Genomic DNA, 22,506 nt, shown 5'->3' on the forward strand with positions numbered 1-22,506 from the left:
AATGACACTTTTTAGGTTATGTGGCAATTTCTTTTCTTAATTAGTAAGCAAGAATTGCACACTGTATAGCCCATCTCTGCTTTTACAAATGTGATAATCAACTCGCCACGTATATATAATCATTTAAAGCCCTTAAACCCTTAACTTTACTACATACTACAGTACATTATATAACTTGAATATTGGACATTTACAATTTCTTTCGCATATATATATATATATATATATATATATATATATATATATATATATATATATATATATATATATATATATATATATATATATATATATACTATTTTCGTCACATTTCAATTGTTTTACAGAGATCTTTTCATTTTCACTTTGACCCTAAATAAGGAGTATTATTCAATAAAATTTATATCAATTGATTGAATTTTAAATATATTTTTACCGGTATAATGTTCATCAAGTATTATATAACAAAAAAAAAAAAGTCAAATTTGAAAAGAAAATACCTCTAAAATCAAAACATGACAATTGAATCGAAGAAAGTAGTAATTTATAAGGTAAATTGATGAGGTTATTCTGCTCATACTAATCGAGGTGAATGAATATTTATATTAATATATACAAGGCTTAACGGGATTACATCGTAACTGTTTTCGACAATTTATATTCTTTTTAATTCTCTAGGATAATAACTTTTTCGAATTTATTATTGAAAGTTAGAGTATTTACCTTTCTATTGTTCGACTGGGTAATTAGAAGATTATTATCACACTCTAAAGATGCCTCAATTAGTAGTCCTTTTTTTTTTTTTTTTCTTACTTTTCAAGTCTTTCGTTACCAACTTTGACTTGAAAGATCTTTATTTTTATTGTATACGGAGTATCATTTAATTAAATTTATATCAATGAAAATACGTTTAAAACCAATACATTCATATAAATTTCATCAAATAATACATAACACAAACAAAAATATTTTAAGTCAAAAAATTGATAAAGAACTACTTGTAAAGTCAAACATGAACTATTAAATTGTTCTAACGTGCACAAAATTGTTCAAATTCACTTTTTTTGTTCGACTTCGACGTTCGCACAAAAAAAGGGAAAAGGCGCACAATTTGGGCTGTGTTAGAACAATTTTCGTTCTACAACACAAAATGTTCTAGCACACACATGTTCTGACACACACAAAATTGTTCCAATCCATCTTTTTTTGTTCGACTTCAACTTTTTTTTTCTAAATTTAACCCGATTTAAAGTTTAAGGTTTATTGTTTTGGGTTTAGATCCCTAAACTCAAAAAAACTCTAAACCGTTGGTGTTAAACGCTAAATCTAAATTTTAAATCTAAATCCTAAAGTGTAAATCGTGCTAAATTTAGAAGAACAAACTGAATTAGAACAAAAAAAAAATGAACTAAAACAATTTTGTATCTGTTAGAACAATTTTGTGTCGTAGAACGAAAATTGTTCTAACATAATCTAAATTGTGCGCTCTTCCTTCTTTTTTGTACGAACTGAGTTCTCATGGAGATCTAAGCCAGTCCACGCCAAACACTTTCATGTCTAACACGCAAAAAGTAAATCAATATGATTTAACGGCAAGACAACAATGTTTGAGAGTGAGATTTAAATCCGGTCCATTTATTATCGTTATGCAAGACCTCAATGGCTCAATGCCCTTAACCGGTGACCGGTCAGGCTACACGTCCGTGACTGAAAAAAAAAAAACATTTAACTTTAATAAAATTGTTAAAGTAACGAAAAAAAGTTCAAATTAAAGAATCAATAATTCAAATTATTTTGAGAGGCTATAAAAGCACACCCACCTTCAAACTTCAAACCAACTACATCTCAATCCCATAACCAGAAAAAAAGAAGGAATACATAACAATCAGTACTACCAAAATGGCAATCACTCTCCTTTTTACACTAATGATTCCCCCTTTCAAACCTTTCATCACTTAACAAACTCAATCCATTTCCTTAAAGCATACAGTTATAATCTTGTATTCCTGTATATATATATACCCTTGAATCGAAAAATGAAATCTTTTGATATCAAAATCGAAAAAATCAACGCAATTTTGAAGTACCAAAAGCTTCAAAAACTCACCACACTTTTTAGGTTCATTGAGATACTTGTTTTCCTTTTCATGATTTTAAACTATTCATCTCAACTACCTTTTTTCACTATTATTAATCTCTCAACAGATTACTTCAAAGGCATAACTTTAATGTTACTTAGTCCTAAGTTCGTGTTTGTTATTGGAAACATGATCATTTTGATCTTGTTTCTAAAATTTCAAACTAATGAGAGTATTAATACTGATTTAAGCTATGAGTACGTTAAAAATTGTCATCTAGTAAAAAGTACTACAATTAGTGATGTGAACAATAATGTTGCTCATTATGGTAACGAAAAAAAGATGTGTAGAAGCAAATCGGATAATCGGATTAAAGGTAAATGTAACGGTAAACGAAGGTATAGGGAACTGAGGCGGTCGGCTACCGATAAGTTTGATTGCGATAGCAATGACACGATGGTGATGGAGAAGAAAAGTGTGATGAAGGATGAATTGAGTTGTGAAGATTTTAGGAAAACAGTGGAAGCTTTTATTGCAAGACAGCAAAAGATATTGATAGAAGAAGAGTTTTCTCCTATGGTGTACATTGGTTCATAGACTTGGTTTCATTTCATGATCATGTATTTTGTTTGTTGTTGTTACTTTTTTTTTGCATAAGTTTAACAAATGAAGAAAATTTGGAACATATATTTGGTTGAGTAATTATTTTTATTGGCTCTATTTCTATTGGTTCTATTTTCAGTCAACAGCAAGCGTCAATTTATTGGTGTCTTAACTGTCGTCTAGAGCCTAAATTGAATTTCAGGCAGAATTTAAAAAACATGAAAATTTAATTATACCATTTTCATGGCGTCTCAATTTTATTTTAACTTTATTTTACTATTATTTTAAAAAATCATATTTATTGGCCAGATGTCCACTCGAAAGCAATCTCTTTGTCCGTCGAATAGAGAGATGGATGATTTTTCTACTTTTGAGAGTGTTTTCACTCTGGGTGGAGAAATGACTTGTTTTTATTCTCTTATAGGGGGAAGGACTGTCTACATATCACCTCCCACATACACTACTCATGCGGTTTTAGGTTTTGTTGTTGTATTTGGATGAGTAATTATTTTAACCTCTTTATGTGTAATATAATTATAACTAGTTTAATGAGCTCGTGCGTTGCACGTTATTTGTATAAATTAGTAGTCAATAATGTTAATATTGATACTTATCAAATGTATAATACAATTACAATAAAAAATTATTTATTACTGATAACATTTGTATCGAAAACATTTGTATTTAATACCAATGCATAGATTATGAGCCCGTCCGTGGGATAATTTTAACTTCAATTGACAAATAATCTATAAAACACCAAACATGAGATCCTAAAAAGCTGTTTTAAAACTGATCGTTAAGAATAATAATTTATGTATCTCTAATTGTATATGTTTTTAGTACAAACTAATTTCATTATGTCAAAATCTTATATGAAACAGAGTACACGTACGTATAAATATCTATAAGAATTATCAAATAATCATTTTAACTTTAATTGACAAACTTGAGCCCGTACATTTATATACGGAGTAATATTCTACGAATATTATATTAACGTAATTTTTTATACTTATGCGCAAACTGTAAATTAATTTCATATCATATAAAATATATTCATAAATAATATTATAATGTTAATAAATAAATATCTATTTGATAATTTTTATTACAATAAAAAGCATTGTAATGATAATTTTTATTACATTATTTATTATATATATATATATATATATATATATATATATATATATATATATATATATATATATATATATATATATATATATATATATATATAGAGGGTTAGGTTATTGTACATTGAATATTAAAATACAAATGGTACAAAGTAATATTGACCCTTGGATTGATGAGATCTGATGATAAGAAATTCAATTTTATTTTTGTCATTTATTTGAAATTAAGGGCATGATAGTCCATTCAACTATCTTTCCTTCCAATCACGTTTCCTCAAAAATAGCAGCATATCCTTCATTTTCGGATGTACTACTAGAGAAACCTTTACTCGACAAATATTGTTGCAATTAACTTATATATTGAATCATCAAAAATCATATCCTTTATTTTCTGTTGCAAATATGTAGTTGATGGTAAATGTTTTGATCATCAAAAATTGATTCACCACATTACTTTTCACAAACATTATCACAGTAAATGATTTTTCTCTAAATAACGCATCTAAATAGAATAATGATACGTAGAAGTTATTAAAATGATGCATAAACAACTACTTGTATATCATTTGCAGTAAATCCAAACGTTGAATCACAAACTTTTATCTATGATGATACATGATACATGATACATGAACGTGAACGTGAACGTGATACATGATACATCATACGTGATACATGATATTGATATGTGATACATGATTCATTATTCATTATGATACATACATGATGATACAAGATACATGATGATACAAGATACACTCTTTGATGTATATAACTATTAGAAAATAGATTTATATAATTATTCAGTTTCTGAAGGATAAAAATTTTAAAAAATGATGTAACAATTGGAGTATATCTTTGCATATTAACAATGCTTCACAAACAAATTCCTAATTAGTAGGAGGACGATCAGACTAAGTGGAATGATACGATAGTTAAAATGTTCTCCTTATTTAACTTTTTTGTATTTGACTAAATCACGCTTTCAATCTATAAACTATTCCATTAATATTAGTGGACATGTGTCAAAATTTTATGGCTTCCTACCTTAATCTTAATGTATTTTAAGACTCTATATATTAGAACGATATATATATATATATATATATATATATATTAATATTAAATAAATTATTGTTTAAAAAAATATTATTTATGATCATTCAAAACAATTTTAATAATAATCAATACCTATAATATATAGTATTATTAATTTATATAATCATAACATCTATTGTTGTTAATATTAATATAATATAATATTTTAGGTAATTAAATTTGTATATTAAATTAAATTAGGAAATTTAATAATTCAATTAATATATATTAATAACTGATAGACTGACACGTGACAAGAATAAAGGGGGAGTTGACACGTGACAAGAATTAATCAGGAGTTGACACGTAGGATTATTATCACGCGCTTTATATAATGTATAGATAGATATAATTTAATAATAGTAGTAAATGTACATATATATATACAAGAAAAATTATACAATTCGTTCACGTGGTTAGCTAGAAAAACTAGTTGCATTTCTAAATATATTTTTTTAATTTAAATTATCCTTATGGTCATCAAATAATCATTAGCCTAGCCATATCAAGTTGGTATTTTCAACTATGAGGTTGAGGGATTGAAGTTATGAGATGGAACAATTTTATATGTTCGTGGATTAATTCGTGTTACTGAGTGTGTTTTAGACAACATCATCCGTGAATAATTTAGTTGTTACTTTATCTTTCTTTCTTTTTTAACTATATTTAACAACTAAAATACTCAATTAAAATGTTTACTTATTATAAATTTTGTAAGTGATTCAATTACAATAATTCATAAAACAAGTTTTTCATGTTAACAACTAACATAGAACAAATAAGTATTTCAAAATGTAAGATGTAACATAAAGTGGCTTTTGGGTGGTATTGAAGAGAAACTATAGTGAAATGAAGTTATTCTTTCAATTTTAAGATTTCACATAAAAACACACACACACACACACACACACATCCATATATGATTGTTAAGTGTATTCGTGGTTAAAATAGTGTTTATATTAGCATTCGTTTTGTAAGAATTGTTTTTAGTTTTAACTTTTATTATCAGCCATGCCAAATTGATTGTCTACTTTATTTTTTAAACGATTAATGGGTGAAAAACTATCTAAAAATTTGTGTAATTTCAAAGTGAACAATTATAATTAAACTGGCATAACAAAAGTTTAAGGCTATAATTGAAAATATCCATAAATTAATAAAGTGTTTCTTTCATTATTTATTGTTTTAATTACATCCGCATGACAAATAATAAGACCAGCTCATATAGTGAACCGGTGGACGCTGTTTTATCCAAATACATTCTAAAAAATAAGTTTGTTTTAATAGTTTTAAATAGATCATCCTCTTAGCTCAAACATTTTGTGCAAGTTGAACCCCCTTGTGTATACTGTAACTCAAAAACAAAAAAATCTTAAACCATTAAGCAAAAAAGTAATATTATAAATTTTATTATTTTATATTATCTTGTTTAGACTAATTTCCTTTTAAAAGTAGATAATGAAAGGGAATATTTTTTTAAAGTCCTGATGCCAAATGGCCATTTCTTATAATGAATCCTGAAAACACAAAGTGAAAGTAAATTGATCAAATAGACACCCTGAGTCCCTGATAACTCTACAGCATTCCAACTTGTTATTCTTTGGAAAAATTACTACTACTTGGTATGTTTTAAGAAAGTGGAGTTCATTTATGACTCAAATGTGACCCATATCCCTTGTCAGTGGGTCAAGACAAATTTCCCAAGAAGATTTAGATTAAGGGACACCAAAGTCTACTTTTTTCATAACAAGGCACAATCAAGGTACAAGTAGCACAAGTCATAACACATTATGTTAAAATAATCTTTGAAGACAAAACATCACTACATACCAAATCACCTTAGCATCCGTAAACTGTATGATAAAACTAAAGGATTCCCGGTTACTATGTAGATAATAATAGGTTCAGCATAACCACACCGTTAGGTAAAAACTCGGCGTCAAGAGACCACATATAATTGTGCCTGCAGGTAAAGATTACACACTGTTAGAGAATCAAAATTCATAACTCAATTTGCATACTGTTTACAGTAGATGGGTATCTTCTTCTACCAACCCATAATAACATCTTTATAAAAAGAAAGAAAATGGAGATGCTTTTCGACATTAAAAGCAACATGTTGGGCTATTGGCTGACTAAGAACTAAGGCACTAGATGTAAAGCTTTAAACCTGAAAGTCAATAGAATTGATTCTGTCCACTCGTAGATTAGAAAGTATATTTTAATGTGATTTCCACTATTAGCAGATTAGTAAGGCTTTGCAATAATAATAATATATATATATATGAATTATAGAAATGTCGAAAAACATGTGTCAAATGGTGCAATAAAAATGACTTTTTCACCATATTAAAAAACTTTTACATTAAAGGTGGCATTTTTAACCAATTAACTTTGAAATTAGAGCATTTGGCTTATGTTTCGTCCATATAGATCAAACATATATAATCAACAGAATTGGGTTCAAAGAAAACGAGCCAAATGAGTCAACCCAGCCCATTGTGACGTACTGATAGAAGTTAGAAACAAAATAATTTTCGGATCAACCTAGCCCATTGTGACCCATTACGCACTGCCTATTATCCCACACCTCTACTTAACAGTCTCAGATATAGCCGGTAATGACAAGTTTTGAGTGAACTCGGTGTATATAGAAACTTTTTATGTGCACGAATCATTGGAGGTGGCAAATATGACAATTAACAAATTTGATTAAATAATAACTGCAAAACCATTAGGCGTATATACAAGTTTTAATGAGGACTATAGTTTATATTTTTCTTACCAAAATCGGAAGATAGAAGGTATCTCTATACTGCCATTTTCATTTCTATTTTTTGGTGAGGATCGTAACCAACAAGTTTGAAATCTTCAGACACAAAAGCATCTATATCCTTCTTCTCAGAATTGATCTTCAATATCTGAAAACCAAATGTTCTCTTCTTAAACACGCTCAAAATATAAGACCATAAAAATAAACTATTCAACACAGAGAGTAGACATCACAACACTAAAGGGGAGATGGGTAGGGTTGATTTGGCCCAAATGAACGAAACCAGGTCAATTTGGGCTTTTTTGTTAACTTTTAGGTTTCGTTGGACGAAATAACATATCCATATGACCAGTTTTGACCTAAATGAATTGTCCATCGCCCATCTTGTCACCTCTACATATAATTATACTTACAGGAAAAGGTTTAGGCAGCTTTTGAAGCTGGTCCTGCAGAGGCCTGACATGTGTGCTATAGACATGAGCATCACCAAGAACATGGACAAAATCACCAGGAACAAGATCTGCATTTGTAAGATCAAATCCATATTCATGCATATTAATTCAGATGAATCAACATAAACTGTAGCAAATGCATTTACAAATATACATACCACAAACATGGGCAATCATGCATGTCAAAAGGGCATATGATGCTATGTTAAACGGAACACCCAGACCCATATCTGCAGATCGCTGATACATTTGACAAGATAACTCTCCTTGATTTACATAGAACTGCATAAATTAAACAGCTATGTGTTACTTAGGGGTCGATAAGAAGCAAATTAATATGAACAAACCATTCCAACACAAACCTGTGCAAACATGTGACAAGGTGGAAGTGCCATCTGCTTGAGATCTGAAGGGTTCCATGCAGAAAGAATAATGCGACGGTCATCTGGATTATTTTTTATCTTGTCAATAACATCAAGCAATTGATCAAAGCCTTGGCCAGTGTAGTCAGCATGCATGTTAGTATACCTGTAAATACGAATGTTTATAAGTAATTATGTTCTTTATCAAATTATTGTAATTACATATTTAATGTTTTAACCTGGCACCAAAGTGTCTCCACTGAAATCCGTATACCGGTCCCAGGTCACCTTCTTCTCTATCCACCAAACCAATACTGCAGTATATTATAAAAATAGATAAATATAAAACAAAATTAGAAGATATAAAGCTCGTGCGAGTAGGCAAGTAAAAGGTGTGCAACTGTGCACTTGCCTGTCTAAGTAATTTCTGGATGCATTGCCATCCCATATATGAATGCCCTTATCTTGTAAGACCTGATAACCATAGGCGTGAGTCGCCAAGAAAGTTTCTCAAAGTTGGAAACACAAACAGAATTTATGCCGAAACATATAATGACGAAAAATGATATTTTGCATATGTCAGGTCTGGAACTCAGGTCTAAATGATTTTCAATTGGGTTTGAAGACAGAAAAGGTAAATACATGTTTGTTAGAACATTAACAAGACAAATATCACAAATGTGCAGAACTAAAGGTATTTTTTCTACTGCTTTCAAAAGATAACAGCAGCACAAAAGAAAACTGATATGTATGCTCAGGATTATCCTTGCACAAAGGATATAGCAAATATGTAAACTGGCACTTTGGTCATAATAGCATGACGTTTAGACCATCAAAATAACAATCTGATGCATAAAGTTGAACACACATAGAGATGAGTTCTTCACATGTTTCTATTAAACGATGAAAAACAACAATCCTTCAGTATTCATATAGGTCTGTGAACTTTTAACTTAAACAAGACAGGTGAAATGGGTCGAAAACTGTTATGCGAATAAGATTACCTTTGCACTTGTTGACCCACTGATAAACCACAAAAGTTCTTCCACAACTCCACGCCAAAAAACTTTCTGTAGAAACAAAATTGTTGATGTCATGGAATATAGTAAAATGGAGACAAGCATGTAACATGAGTTCTTTCATTAAAAAGACACATACCTTGGTTGTAAGAAGCGGAAAAGACTTTCGCAGATTGAAACGCATCTAGTGGCAGTAAAGAAAACAATTAAATGTATCAGAGAAATAACTTAAACCTTCATTACACAAGGATAACTTGATTTAATCTTTGCATAAAACGAGCTTGAAGTAAGTACCTGGCAGCCAAACTTAGACAAAGTACCAGTTCCAGTACGGTCACCCTTCAAAGCACCATTATAAATGATGTCATCCACTAGTTTCAAGTAAAGGTACTCCTCGTGCTTCTCAAATATCTTTTTGGGCAAGAAAGAGAACATCCTCACATCAAACGTTGTTGAGTGTGAGCTACTATCAGACAACAAGCCATTAGTCTTAATAGGTGTATCAGTTTCAGAATTCTTCACACGAACATAAGTAGTGAAACAATGGCGGACTCCTTTCTCCACTGATGGGAATGAGGAGTACCATGGCTGGAATTGTGAAGTATCGATAGCAGGGATAAAAGTGTCACAATCAAAGTCTGCTTCAATTTCAGTAATATGGATAGCATCACAGCCACTACCATTTAAGGACTCCCTGCAATAAAGCTAGTAGCTAAGTACAGACAAATTGAAAAAGAAACCTCTTGATTAGATGTAGCAAATGGGGCGAGTTGGGTAACGGTTGAAAAACAGTTTGGGTCAACATGAATTTGAGGCACGTGTAAAAATTGGTTAGGGTCAGGTTGGTTTGGCCTAAGCCACTTTTTGTTAAAAGTTGTACATGCATTATATAAATACTTTCACCAAAGAGTCAATGGCTTGGTGGTATCATCGGTATCAAGGTCACACTTACAACCTTGAGGTTGAGGGTTCGAGTCCTGCTTAGGACATTTCGTGGTGTATATATAATAATAACATATTATTAGGGGTGTGTGTGTGTGTGTGAGAGAGAGATAGAGAGAGTTTGCCTTTCGAAAAAATAAATAAATACATTCAATAATACTTTGTACTTTGTATACAATTTTGTGCATTAAACAAACATTTTAGCCAACTTTAGACCCGTTTACCACATCGACCCATTTCTTTTTTATCAATTATTTACCCATTTGACCCATCACCCAAACCAACCAATTAATATGTGGGTGGGTCATAAAGGTAACTGCTGCTAGAAATAAATATACAGCATAGTTGGTACAAACCTTAGGATCTCGCCACCACCAATAAGAAACACCTTCTCGATAGATAGACAATAGGGAGAAGATGCTAATAATTCCAACGCAGAGACCAGGCTACCACAAATTAAAACATTCTCTGCAGTTGCAATGTCAAAACTACCCGAACGGGTTAGAACAACATTGAGTCGACCAGTCAAGGGACGATGCTCTAGCGGTATGCTTTCCCAAGTTTTTCTTCCCATTACGACCGCATTTTTCTTAGCTGGATCCAATGTACTCATAGTTATATCCTTAAAGAATTTAAGGTCAGAAGGCAAACTCCAAGGCAATTTCCCATTCTTGCCGATACCCATAGCACGAGTTGCAGCAACTACAACTTGATAAGTCCTCCGAGGTTCGGGAGGTGGTGTGCTGATAGTGCCATTGCATACGCCCACAAGTGTTTCACCAGCCATTAATAGATTATTAACAGCCAGGGACAGACTTAAAAGTCCAGTTTTCTGTATAAACAATAAGAGCATGACAATGAAAATTACTTAAGTTATTTACTTATTCCTCTAATTACAGATGCAGTTAACACAAAAATACACATTCCTACTGACAATTACTTTCAAGGTAGAATTATTAATTGTTGATACATTTATAATTAACATGACAAGAAATAGTATCTGTTAACAACAATAAAACATACGAATATGCCCAACCACCAAATAAATTCATTTTTCTACTATTATAACAATTTCTATTATATTATATTATTATATTATTATACTATATTATATAATATAATTATAATTATGGGATGATTCTCACACACACTTTTTTAATCCTCACACAATGGAGTATTATTAGAAGAGTAAAAGGTTAAAATAGGTGTGTAAGGATAAAAAAAGGTGTGTTAGAATCATCACCCAATTATATATTATATTATACTCTAATATACTCCATATTATGATGGTATATGTTCAGTGTGTAACACGCATCATTATCCAAACCAAAATCAAATAATCTACAGCCATATCAACAACATCATCATTATAATAACAATTATACTAATCATATCAAAATTAAATTGATTCTCCAATACCATTCCCTTCCAAAAACATATAATAATGATAACAACAGACTAATATACAAAACCTAACAAAAAGTATCAACAAAATTGAACTGCATTATGTCAAAATTACTAACTACCAACACCGCGATAGTTAAATTCACAACAATCGAACTGAATAAATTAAAAAAACGAAATGGAAAAAGGAAAAGAAGAAGATTACCGATCGATGAATGAAGCGTGAAATGTACGAAATTGTGTTGAAATTATTTGCAAACAGTGTGTGTGTGTGTGTGAGTTTGGTGTGTGTGTGTGTGAGTCTCAATCAGTAGTAATTGATGAGAGACGGAATTAGGAAAAAGTGTGAAAACGAGTAGCGGAAAATAAGCGGTATTTATAAAAGCATTGCGCCGGGTTAAGAGGGGGAAAAAGGGGGATTTTTGGGAGAAATGGCGGAAAACACACACGCACGAAACTAAAAAATTAATCATTTTACCAACGAAGCAGTGCTTCAGTGTTACCCGTTGCCTATGATTTCTGGGCCCGCAGTTGTTTACCCCTTACACAAAAATGGGGCGCAGGTTCGAATCACTCGGCTTGCACGCAATTGTTGGGTTTTGGGGGAGGTATTTTACAGGCATCCGGCTATTACGGAGTTGGCTTGGTGGGTTGCCGAAGGCAACACATGGTTAAGGTGTCCCTGCCGATCTACACTTTTTACACAAAAATTAATCATTTTATATTATAAAAGTTAAAATAGACAAACTTATCCCGTCGTCCTTGAATATATACCGAAATCATAGGTGTTGTCTTCAAAGTTTTTCTTTTTTTTGCGTTCATCGTCACTGAACTTGCATTTTATAACTTGTGTCGTCCTTCTGTTAACTGTCCGTCTCTTTCCTCCGTTAACCTTCAGCAGGTGTCAAACATGTGAGGGCAATTCTGTCATTTCTCTCTTTGATAGTTCAGGGACGACCGATGTAATTTTGTCTTTTTCCCTTGAATAATTTAATTTATTTTTTCTTATCGTTTTCTTTTTTCTTTTCTTTTCTCTTTTTCTTTTCTTTTCTTATCACCTTACTTTCGTACCGCTAATTAATAATTAATTATTTGTTATGTATCTTTTTATTTAAATTATGAAATCTTATGTTTTAGTAATTTTAATTAATGTATTTTATGTTTAATAATGTGATTCCTTACAATATTGTGACGACCCGGAAATTTCCGACCAAATTTAAACTTGATCCTTATATGATTTCGACACGATAAGCAAAGTCTGATAGGTTGAGTCTCAAAATCTTTAAACTATTTATATAGATTATGTTAACCTTTGACTAGTTCCGACGATTCACGAACAACTAATTGTAAATTGATATGGAGATATATATAGATATATTTTTATTAACTTGATAGGTTATTAAAACTATAGTATGAAATGGTTGTTATAAATATTTATGTAAAATAATATATTAAGTAATGAAACTATTAGTTTAGACATATATATATATATATATATATATATATATATATATATATATATATATATATATATATATATATATATATATATATATATATATATATATATATGTATATTGTAAAATAAGAAATTTGTAAATAATATATATACATAAACTTATAATATTTCTTTCCATATATATAGGCATATAGTAATATTATTGTGTTATATTAAAAATTATTATCTTCAAGTATTGCATTATTATGATTGTCTTATTTTAATTTGTAACATTATCATGATTAATAAAACTAATATTTCTAGTAAAATTATTATAACTATTATTATTTTTATTAAGATACAATTTATTATCATTAATGTTGTCATTATTAACATTATCCTTAACATTATTATTAATAGTTATTATTAGTTCCATTACTATTATTTAAACATTATTATGAATATATAATTATATTTGTTAATTATTAATATTAATTATTATATATATAAATTATATAAAAATAAAATCAAGAATTCGTACATGTTTGTTACAAGTTACAATCAACATTGTAAACCATTTTTGTTTTTGTCTCTAAAACAGATCACAAATCGAATTGGAATCACAGAATGTAAACAAAATCCATTGTGTGTCTCAATCTGTTTTATTTATTTATTTATTTATTTATTTATTTATTTATTTCACGTCTGGTTGAAATTGTGGTCGATACCTTTGGCTATAAATCAAACCAGATACACACTAACAATAGGGAAGTCAGTCAGTTATCTATCGTATTTTCAATTAAAATTCAACACAAGTCTAGTCTGGTTATTTTTAAAACAGAAAAAGATAAAATACAGTTTGTAGTTAAAAGGCTAGTGCTCTAGCTCGGACGGGGATATCAAGCCATATGGATCCATATACTACTACTCGCGCCCACCAGTTCTTATAACTGGCAGTTACTAGTTACCAAAGCTAAGGAATTTTCGGTTCAAACTCAGTGTAGAATTTAGTATGTACTTGTGTCCATTGCGTTTAAAATAAATTGCATGTATTCTCAGCCAAAAAATATAGATTGCAAAAGCAATTAAAAAGGGAGCAAATGAAACTCACCTTAGCAGCATATAAAGTCGTTCACCAAAATGTGACCGAAACTCGAATTACCAAATAACCGTAGATCTCAACCTAGAGAACATATGCTGGTCAATAAATGTCTATCAAGCTAGGTCAGGTCATAGTGTATCACAATCCTAATGCTCGAGATCGACATACAAAAGTTATCCAAAGTCGTTTCAAAAAGTCAATTTTGACAATAGTTCAACAAAACGAGACGTACCTTATATAAGGATTCATTTACTTGGTTGGTAAAAAAATCCATTTTATCAATCTCGTAAACAAGTTGTTTAAATCTTAATTGCAGATTCAAAAGCAATTTCAATTAACGTCAATCATAATTCATTTGATCATATCTCTTAATCCGTTCATCGAAACTATTCGATATCTAAATGAAAAGTCATTGATTTTTCGCCAGCTTTCCAAAAACGTGCATATCATATACCTTTTACCAGTAATATATGTATTTAATTCGTGATTCATCATAAACTGTTTAACGACGAAATTTAGCATATAAGCATGTATAAATATATATACTCGAGCACTAGACATGGATACACAATTAATATATAAAAGATAAAATATGAGTGCTTACGTATCAATATCGAGATTCAATATTGTAGGAAAGTACGTAGACGCAATAGAGATGATAAACACTAGGTTTGATTCACAAATATACCCCCGAACATTACCCATAACCTCCTTGACAATAACCCATAATTTTCTTAGCTCTATCCCGCTTGAAAACCATTTTGAAAGTGACACGCTCATGACCTCGTCGTAGTATTTTATGTATAATACTAATTAATAATAATACTACTAATTAAGATTAATAATAATAATAATAATAATAATAATAATAATAATAATAATAATAATAATAATAATAATAATAATAATAATAATATAATACAGAGTAATATTTGAATGAGTAAAGAAATGGCACCAGATCGAGTTTTTATAATATGTGACTTGAAACAGTACCCCATGCGATCGCATGAGTTTTCAGTGCTTTTGCCATGCGATCGCATGGCCGCCTGATCCGCTTTTGTTTGCTAGTTCGTCGACATAAAAATACTGTAGCAATAGTGTTACTGTAGCAATAGTGGTTTACTGTAGCAAAGTCGTTTTCACTGTAGCAAAATCGTTACTATAGCAAAATAGTGTTTTAATGTAGCAAAGTAGTTTTTACTGTAGCACTGTAGCAAAGTCGTTTTCACTGTAGCAAATAGTGTTTTACTGTAGCAAATAGTGTTTTCCGAAAACACTGTAGCTTTTCGGGTACTGTAGCAATTCAAAAATACTGTAGTAAATTAGTGTTTTACTTGTTCATCTTAAACGTTTTAGTTAACTTATCTAAATATCAATCGAATGTTACTATCGTTTACTAAATAACCTGAAATCAAATATATCTAATTCTAACAGTTAATATTCCTTATTATTGTATGTGTCCAAATTACGTTATTTAAACAAACACTTTACCATTTATTCCGAATACTATTAAAAATGAATGATTTCCCAAATCAACGTGGACCTCACAACAGAGACCCGTAATAATATCATAATCCTTAAGGGACTCAATAAATATCCTTTCATTCAATCGTTTGGCATAATCTTTTAACTCCGTAGTTAAATATATAAATCAGATAATCAAACCAATAAGTTTAATGCACAGTATCATATACTCCACACTTTGTTACGTTTTCAAATTACAGTATATGTATCTATTTACATATAATTTTTCGCGAATCATTGAGAACAATCGAAGGGTGATTAAATAGTTCAAAATTTTGAGATTCAACTTCATAGACATTGCTTATCGTGTCGGAAACGTTAAAGATTAAGTTTAAATTTGGTCAGAAATTTCCGGGTCATCACACCGACGAACCCCATCCAAAGTACCGGATGCTTTAGTACTTCGATGTTGTTTTATATCATGTCCGAAGGATTTCCCGGAATGATAGGGGATATTCTTATATGCATCTTGTTAATGTCGGTTACCAGGTGTTCAATCCATATGAATGATATTTTTGTCTCTATGCATGGGACGTATATTTATGAGAACTGAAAATGAAATTTTTGTGGTCTATTAAAATGATGGAAATGAATGTTTATGATAAACTAATGAACTCACCAACCTTTTGGTTGAAACTTTAAAGCATGTTTATTCTCAGGTATGAAAGAAATCTTCCGCTGTGCATTTACTCATTTTAAATATATTACTTGGAATCATTCATGGCATATTTCGAAAGACGTTGCATTCGAGTCATTGAGTTCATCAAGATTATTATTAAGTCAATTATAGTTGGATAGTGAATATTATGAAATGGTATGCATGCTTGTCAATTTTCGATGTAAAGAAAGTTTATCTTTTAAAAAGGAATGCAATGTTTGTAAAATGTATCATATAGAGGTCAAATACCTCGTGATGTAATCAACTATTTTGAATCGTTTGTAATCGATATGGACTTCGTCCAGATTGATTAGGACGGGGCGCTTCAGTTGGTATCAGAGCGGTGGTCTTAGCGAACCAGGTCTTGCATTAGTGTGTCTAACTGATAGTTGATTAGATGCATTAGTGGGTCTGGACTTCGACCGTGTCTGCATGTCAAAAGTTTTGCTTATCATTTAGTGTCGAAAATTATTTACTTATCATCCTTAAAGTCTAGACACGTCTTACTACCTCTATTGCATAGACAGTGTATAGATAAGTTCATATCTTAGAGTATCTGTTATTGTTACCTTTGCCTGACAGCTTCCGTAGATTCCTCCGTAACTATGGGATTTTAGTATTATATATGCATACGTAAATTATGTATTACAGAGTACTAATCTACATCCTATAATCTATTTCTTATCGAAAATCTCTCATCTGATCTTACGAGATGAATCCCTCAACCAGTTCAAGTCCCTCAGATTCCGATAGTTATTCCAATAGTTATTCCGACAGCTATTCTGACATGGATATTCACCTAAGCTCTGAAAGCAGTGTAAGTGAAATGAATCAACCAATCAGCCATCCCCAATTCATCTGATGGGTTCGTAGTCGACTTAAGAGACGCGAAGAAGGCGATCCTTTCCACCAACCGAATTCACCTCTTGACAATGAACCTGAAGCGCTTACCAGCGAACCTGTTCGAGACACCATTTTCTCTCTCATTTCCAGAGTATCTCGTCACGATCATATACTATCTCAGATTCAAAACCTTATTCATCCGCTCGTTCTGACCGACAATCATCCCGGAATAATGGAAGAAGTCAACGAGCTTCGCACTCGAGTAATCAATTTGGAAAACAAGGTGTAAAATTTACCAGCTTCAGCAACATCACCGGCACCAACAGTACCATCAGTAACAGCACCAGTACCATCAACAATCCATACCTCAACCTCTCATTCTGTATCTCGAGTATAATCATCGTTCTACGTATCGTTCTACATCAATTATCTTCGTTCTTCATGGCGATTAAGTAATCTCTAAATGTTTTAGAGATTATGTATTCTAGTTCTAACGGTAAACCAAATGAGTTTAATATCATATTAACTCAATGAATCCATGATTACATCTGAAGAAAATATATATGTATATATGTTTTCATAAAGATTGTAATTAAAAATTCTTTCGTAAAAAGTGTTAATTGTGAAAATATTTTAACGGGTAGGTAATACCCGAGGAATATTCAGATTTCACATTAATAAGTTACACTGTACATTCTTCGAAGCTGATTCAACAGTCGTTTACTATCATACTTACATCCACCGATATACAAATCCGTTCACCACAGAATAACCATATTCATCCAATTTCATATTGGGATTTTGACCTATCAGAATCCAACAAGTGGCATAATGAAGAAAACATTGGACAAAATAAAATTTGTTAGAAACAAACAAATTAACTATGAGAAATTTTTCTAAGAATCTACGCTAATTGTTCCTAGCTAATTGTTCCTAGCTAACTGATTACATTTTATTTATCGCAATTTAATTATCGCAATTTACATTCTCACAATTTTATTTATCGTCATTTAATTTCTGTTATTTACTTTACGCACTTTATTTATCATCATTTAATTTCTGTTATTTATTTTTTACGCACTTTAAATATCGGGACATGTATATAAGGTTTTGACATATCATATCGACGCATTTATATATATTATTTGGAATAACCATAGACACTCTATATGCAGTAATGCTGGAGTTAGCTATACAGGGTTGAGGTTGATTCTAAAATAATATATATAGTTTGAGTTGTGATCGAGTCTGAGACATGTACACGGGTCACGATACGTATTATATATTAAGCTATCAACTGTGGACTATCAACTGTGGACTGCTGACATTGGACAATTAAAATAAATTAAAATATTGATTATAACATATGAAACTAAATAATTCTTCAAGTTTGCCATTTGATTTCGTCTTAAACCTCATTTGTATCTTGACGATTACAATCTGCGCTCAAACCTTTCATGATTCTTGAAAACACCTCAATCGAGAGGATAATTCAACCACACGTTATCTACAGAAGAAAAGATCGCGTAGCTGTGCTAATTCCTTTACCGTTATTATTACCGAAAATAACTTTGCAATCTCTTTCCAAATTAGCCAATTTTGTCACAGCTTCAACAAGTCAACTTTGATTTTTCGTTCGAAACAACCTTATTATAACCTTGATATATATGTGTGCTCTTTTATTGTTACCGGGGAACTTTTTATATTCCATCATATTACCAGCAGACGTACCAGCAACCTCGTTGCTCCTTGGCTTAAATCTCTCCGACAAATCACTATATTTATCTATTGAAGTCTCATCATATACTCATCCGCATCTTGTAACAAGAATTGCCATATCAATTACCGGGAATCAATAAATCTGTATTGTGAGTCTCGCAATGTTTCTACATCAACAGTTATATGTATCCATATAACATTTATCTCTTAGAACTATGATCTTTCATTCTGAAATTCTGAAAAGCACCCAGTCTGCGAATTAATACTCTGAACTTTGAAAAAGCTGAATGAAGTAGCAGAAACTGTAGGCAACCGTAAATGACCTTAGTCATCGGAAGTTTGATGATAAAGAATAGTATGTTGGAAAAGCTCAGAAACGTTGGAACTGGAAAACGGATTGAGCTAACCATGAAGGAGACCAAGGACAAATACAAGGACCATATCCTATATTCAAAGAATCCAGATAATTCTGGATCCGTTGAAATCTTTAGAGAATATCTTGCTCCGAAGTCATGTTAAAATCTTGCGAAAAATCTTTCTCCATCAACTGTGATGACCCGAAAATTTCTGACCAAATTTAAACTTAATCTTTGTATGATTAACATTTCCGACAAGATAATCAAAGTCTGTAAAACTGAATCTCAAAATTTTTGAACTACTTTTATATATTTAAATACCCTTCGGTTGTTTTCGACGATTTGCGAACAATTATATGTAAATAGATACATATATACTATAACTTGAAAAAGTAACAATGTACTAATTGTTTGATACCGTACATTAAACTTATTGGTTTAAATATCTATTTGAATATATATGATAAGTTGAAATATTTATTATTAAAATTAATTATAAATAACTTTCAATGTGTATTTAAAAACTGATTTATGTATATCAAATAAAGATATATACATAATACATATATATACATATATATAATTTCAAGTTATTTAGTAAACGATAGTAACATTCATTTGTTAATTCGATTGGTATTTAGATAAGTGAACTAAAACATTTAAGATGAACCAGTAAAACACTAATTTGCTACAGTATTTTCAAATTGCTACAGTACCCAAAATGCTACAGTGTTTTCGAAAATCACTATTTGCTACAGTGAATTGCTACAGTGAAAATTGACTTTGCTACAATAACTTTGCTACAGTAAAACACTATTTTAAAATGTATTTTAACAAATAGCGAGATGATGATTTATAGAAGTAAATGACTAAAACACTCAAATGTATAAGTTATATTTCGAGTGATATAATTTAGGGATAATTTAAGGCTATATTTTGACTAAGGTACGTGTCCCAAAATGTAATGTACAAGTTTTCTCAGCGTACGAAAGGACATTCGAAAAACCGGAACCGGGACATAAGTCGAGTGACGACATACGACATATCAGAACAAAAATTACAAGTCAACTATGCACGTGAATTTAATATAATATATAATTAATTATATAAATTATATTATATATTAATATAAAAATTATGTCGACAAACGTTTGGACAAAAGTTTTGTGAGCTGGAAAAGGACCCCATGCGATCGCATGAGAATCCTTCTACCAAGCCATGCGATCGCATGACAGTGGATTTCAGGCCAAGTGCTATAAATTCGATCGAATTCTGTTTTTGTTTACTCATTCACTTCTATCTTATATTCCTCCGTATAAATATATTATTATTATTATTATTATTATTATTATTATTATTATTATTATTATTAATATTATTAAGATTAATATTATTATTTATCTTAATATTATTATTAGTAATATTAGTATTAGACATAAAATACTACGACGAGGTCATGAGAGTGTCACTTTCAAAATGAGTTTTGAACGGGTTAGAGCTAAGGAAACTATGGGTTATTGCCAAGGAGGTTATGGGTAATGTTCAAGGGTATTATTCTCAAATCAAACCTCGTGTTTATCATCTCCGATGCGTCTACGTGCTTTCCTGCAATATTGTATATCAATATTAAACTGTGAGTTTCATTGATCCCTTTTTAATTGCTTTTGCAATATATATTTTTGGGCTGAGAATACATGCACTTTATTTTAAACGCAATGGATACAAGTACATACTAAATTCTACACTGAGTTTGAACCGAAAATCCCTTAGCTTTGGTAACTGTTAACTGCCAGTTATAAGAACTGGTGGGCGCGAGTAGTAGTATATGGATCCATAGGGCTTGATATCCCCGTCCGAGCTAGAGCACTAGCCTTTTAATGGACGTATGATATTTGAGAAGCGTACACATTGGTTTGCGTGTATTATTAAGATGATTATACAAAGGGTACAAATTATATATACGTTAAGTTTAGTTACCAGGGTGCTCAATTTTGTAGAATATTTTGATAAACGTTTCTGGATGAAACAACTGAAATCTTGTGATCCACCTTTATACACAGATTATGCGAAACATTAAAACTATGAACTCACCAACCTTTGTGTTGACACTTGTTAGCATGTTTATTCTCAGGTTTCCTAGAAGTCTTCCGCTGTTGCTTATATGTTAGATAAGCTATGTGCATGGAGTCTTACATGACATACTTTTCAAGAAAACGTTGCATTCACCAAATTATCACCATGTATCTTATTTTGACTGCATTGTCAACGGAAGTACTATTGTAAACTATTATTTACGGTGATTGTCTATATGTAGAAATCATCAGATGTCAAAAACCTTTGATTTAAATATTCATTTATGGTGTGCCTTTTCAAAAGAATGCAATGTTTACAAAACGTATCATATAGAGGTCAAATACCTCGCAATGAAATCAATGAATGACGTATTGTCCATATGGATTTGGAGCGATCGTCACATCAACCATCGAACTTAGAAATTCCAAAATATCATCATCAATATCTTCGATATTTCTGAGGATATTTTCATAAATATTCTCGTTCGAAATTATATACCTCTTCGTGCTTCCTGTGTTTCATTATATTGGAAACTTCTGAAAAATCTAAGTTTAATTTATGAATAAATTCTGGAGAAATGTAAAGAAATTGATGCATGAATTAGTAAAATATAATGACACTTGATCAACGTGATTATATTACAGTAAGTCATGCTGAGTTTCTAATGGAACGTGATGATTCACAGATCATATCGTCATCATGTGCCATGTTACATAACTCTTTAATTCAAATTAACTTCTGAACATATCAAGAAAATATATTCTTGATAGTTCTATTCTCAGTGATTCTGGTAATTTGACAAATCAAATCGTGCTATTACGTTCTTTCTTGCTTAGAACATTAAGTTCATTCGGAACTCCATACCTACAAATTCTGGACCAATACTTGCGAAAAGAAAACAAAAGTATGAAGCTCCGAAATAGAAAGGGGGTATAAATCGCAGC

General features: G+C 30.8%; 1 protein-coding gene across 1 annotated transcript; it reads right to left on the bottom strand.

Annotated features, from left to right (window-relative positions):
* Nucleotides 1-6,636: 6,636 nt before the first annotated feature.
* Nucleotides 6,637-12,243, bottom strand: LOC139890968 (bifunctional dihydrofolate reductase-thymidylate synthase 1-like). The gene is made up of 12 exons (XM_071873904.1): nucleotides 12,055-12,243; nucleotides 10,802-11,277; nucleotides 9,798-10,197; nucleotides 9,643-9,687; nucleotides 9,489-9,554; nucleotides 8,897-8,958; nucleotides 8,724-8,798; nucleotides 8,485-8,650; nucleotides 8,281-8,404; nucleotides 8,084-8,190; nucleotides 7,683-7,818; nucleotides 6,637-6,860 (listed from the first exon to the last, which is right to left on the bottom strand). Exons 2-11 carry the CDS (start codon nucleotides 11,230-11,232, stop codon nucleotides 7,708-7,710), a joined length of 1,587 nt encoding a protein of 528 aa, XP_071730005.1. The 5' UTR covers nucleotides 11,233-11,277; nucleotides 12,055-12,243; the 3' UTR covers nucleotides 6,637-6,860; nucleotides 7,683-7,707.
* Between the last annotated feature and the right edge of the window lie 10,263 nt (nucleotides 12,244-22,506).

Source organism: Rutidosis leptorrhynchoides, chromosome 2 (assembly GCF_046630445.1).
Source record: "Rutidosis leptorrhynchoides isolate AG116_Rl617_1_P2 chromosome 2, CSIRO_AGI_Rlap_v1, whole genome shotgun sequence".
Classification (NCBI taxonomy): Eukaryota; Viridiplantae; Streptophyta; class Magnoliopsida; order Asterales; family Asteraceae; genus Rutidosis; species Rutidosis leptorrhynchoides.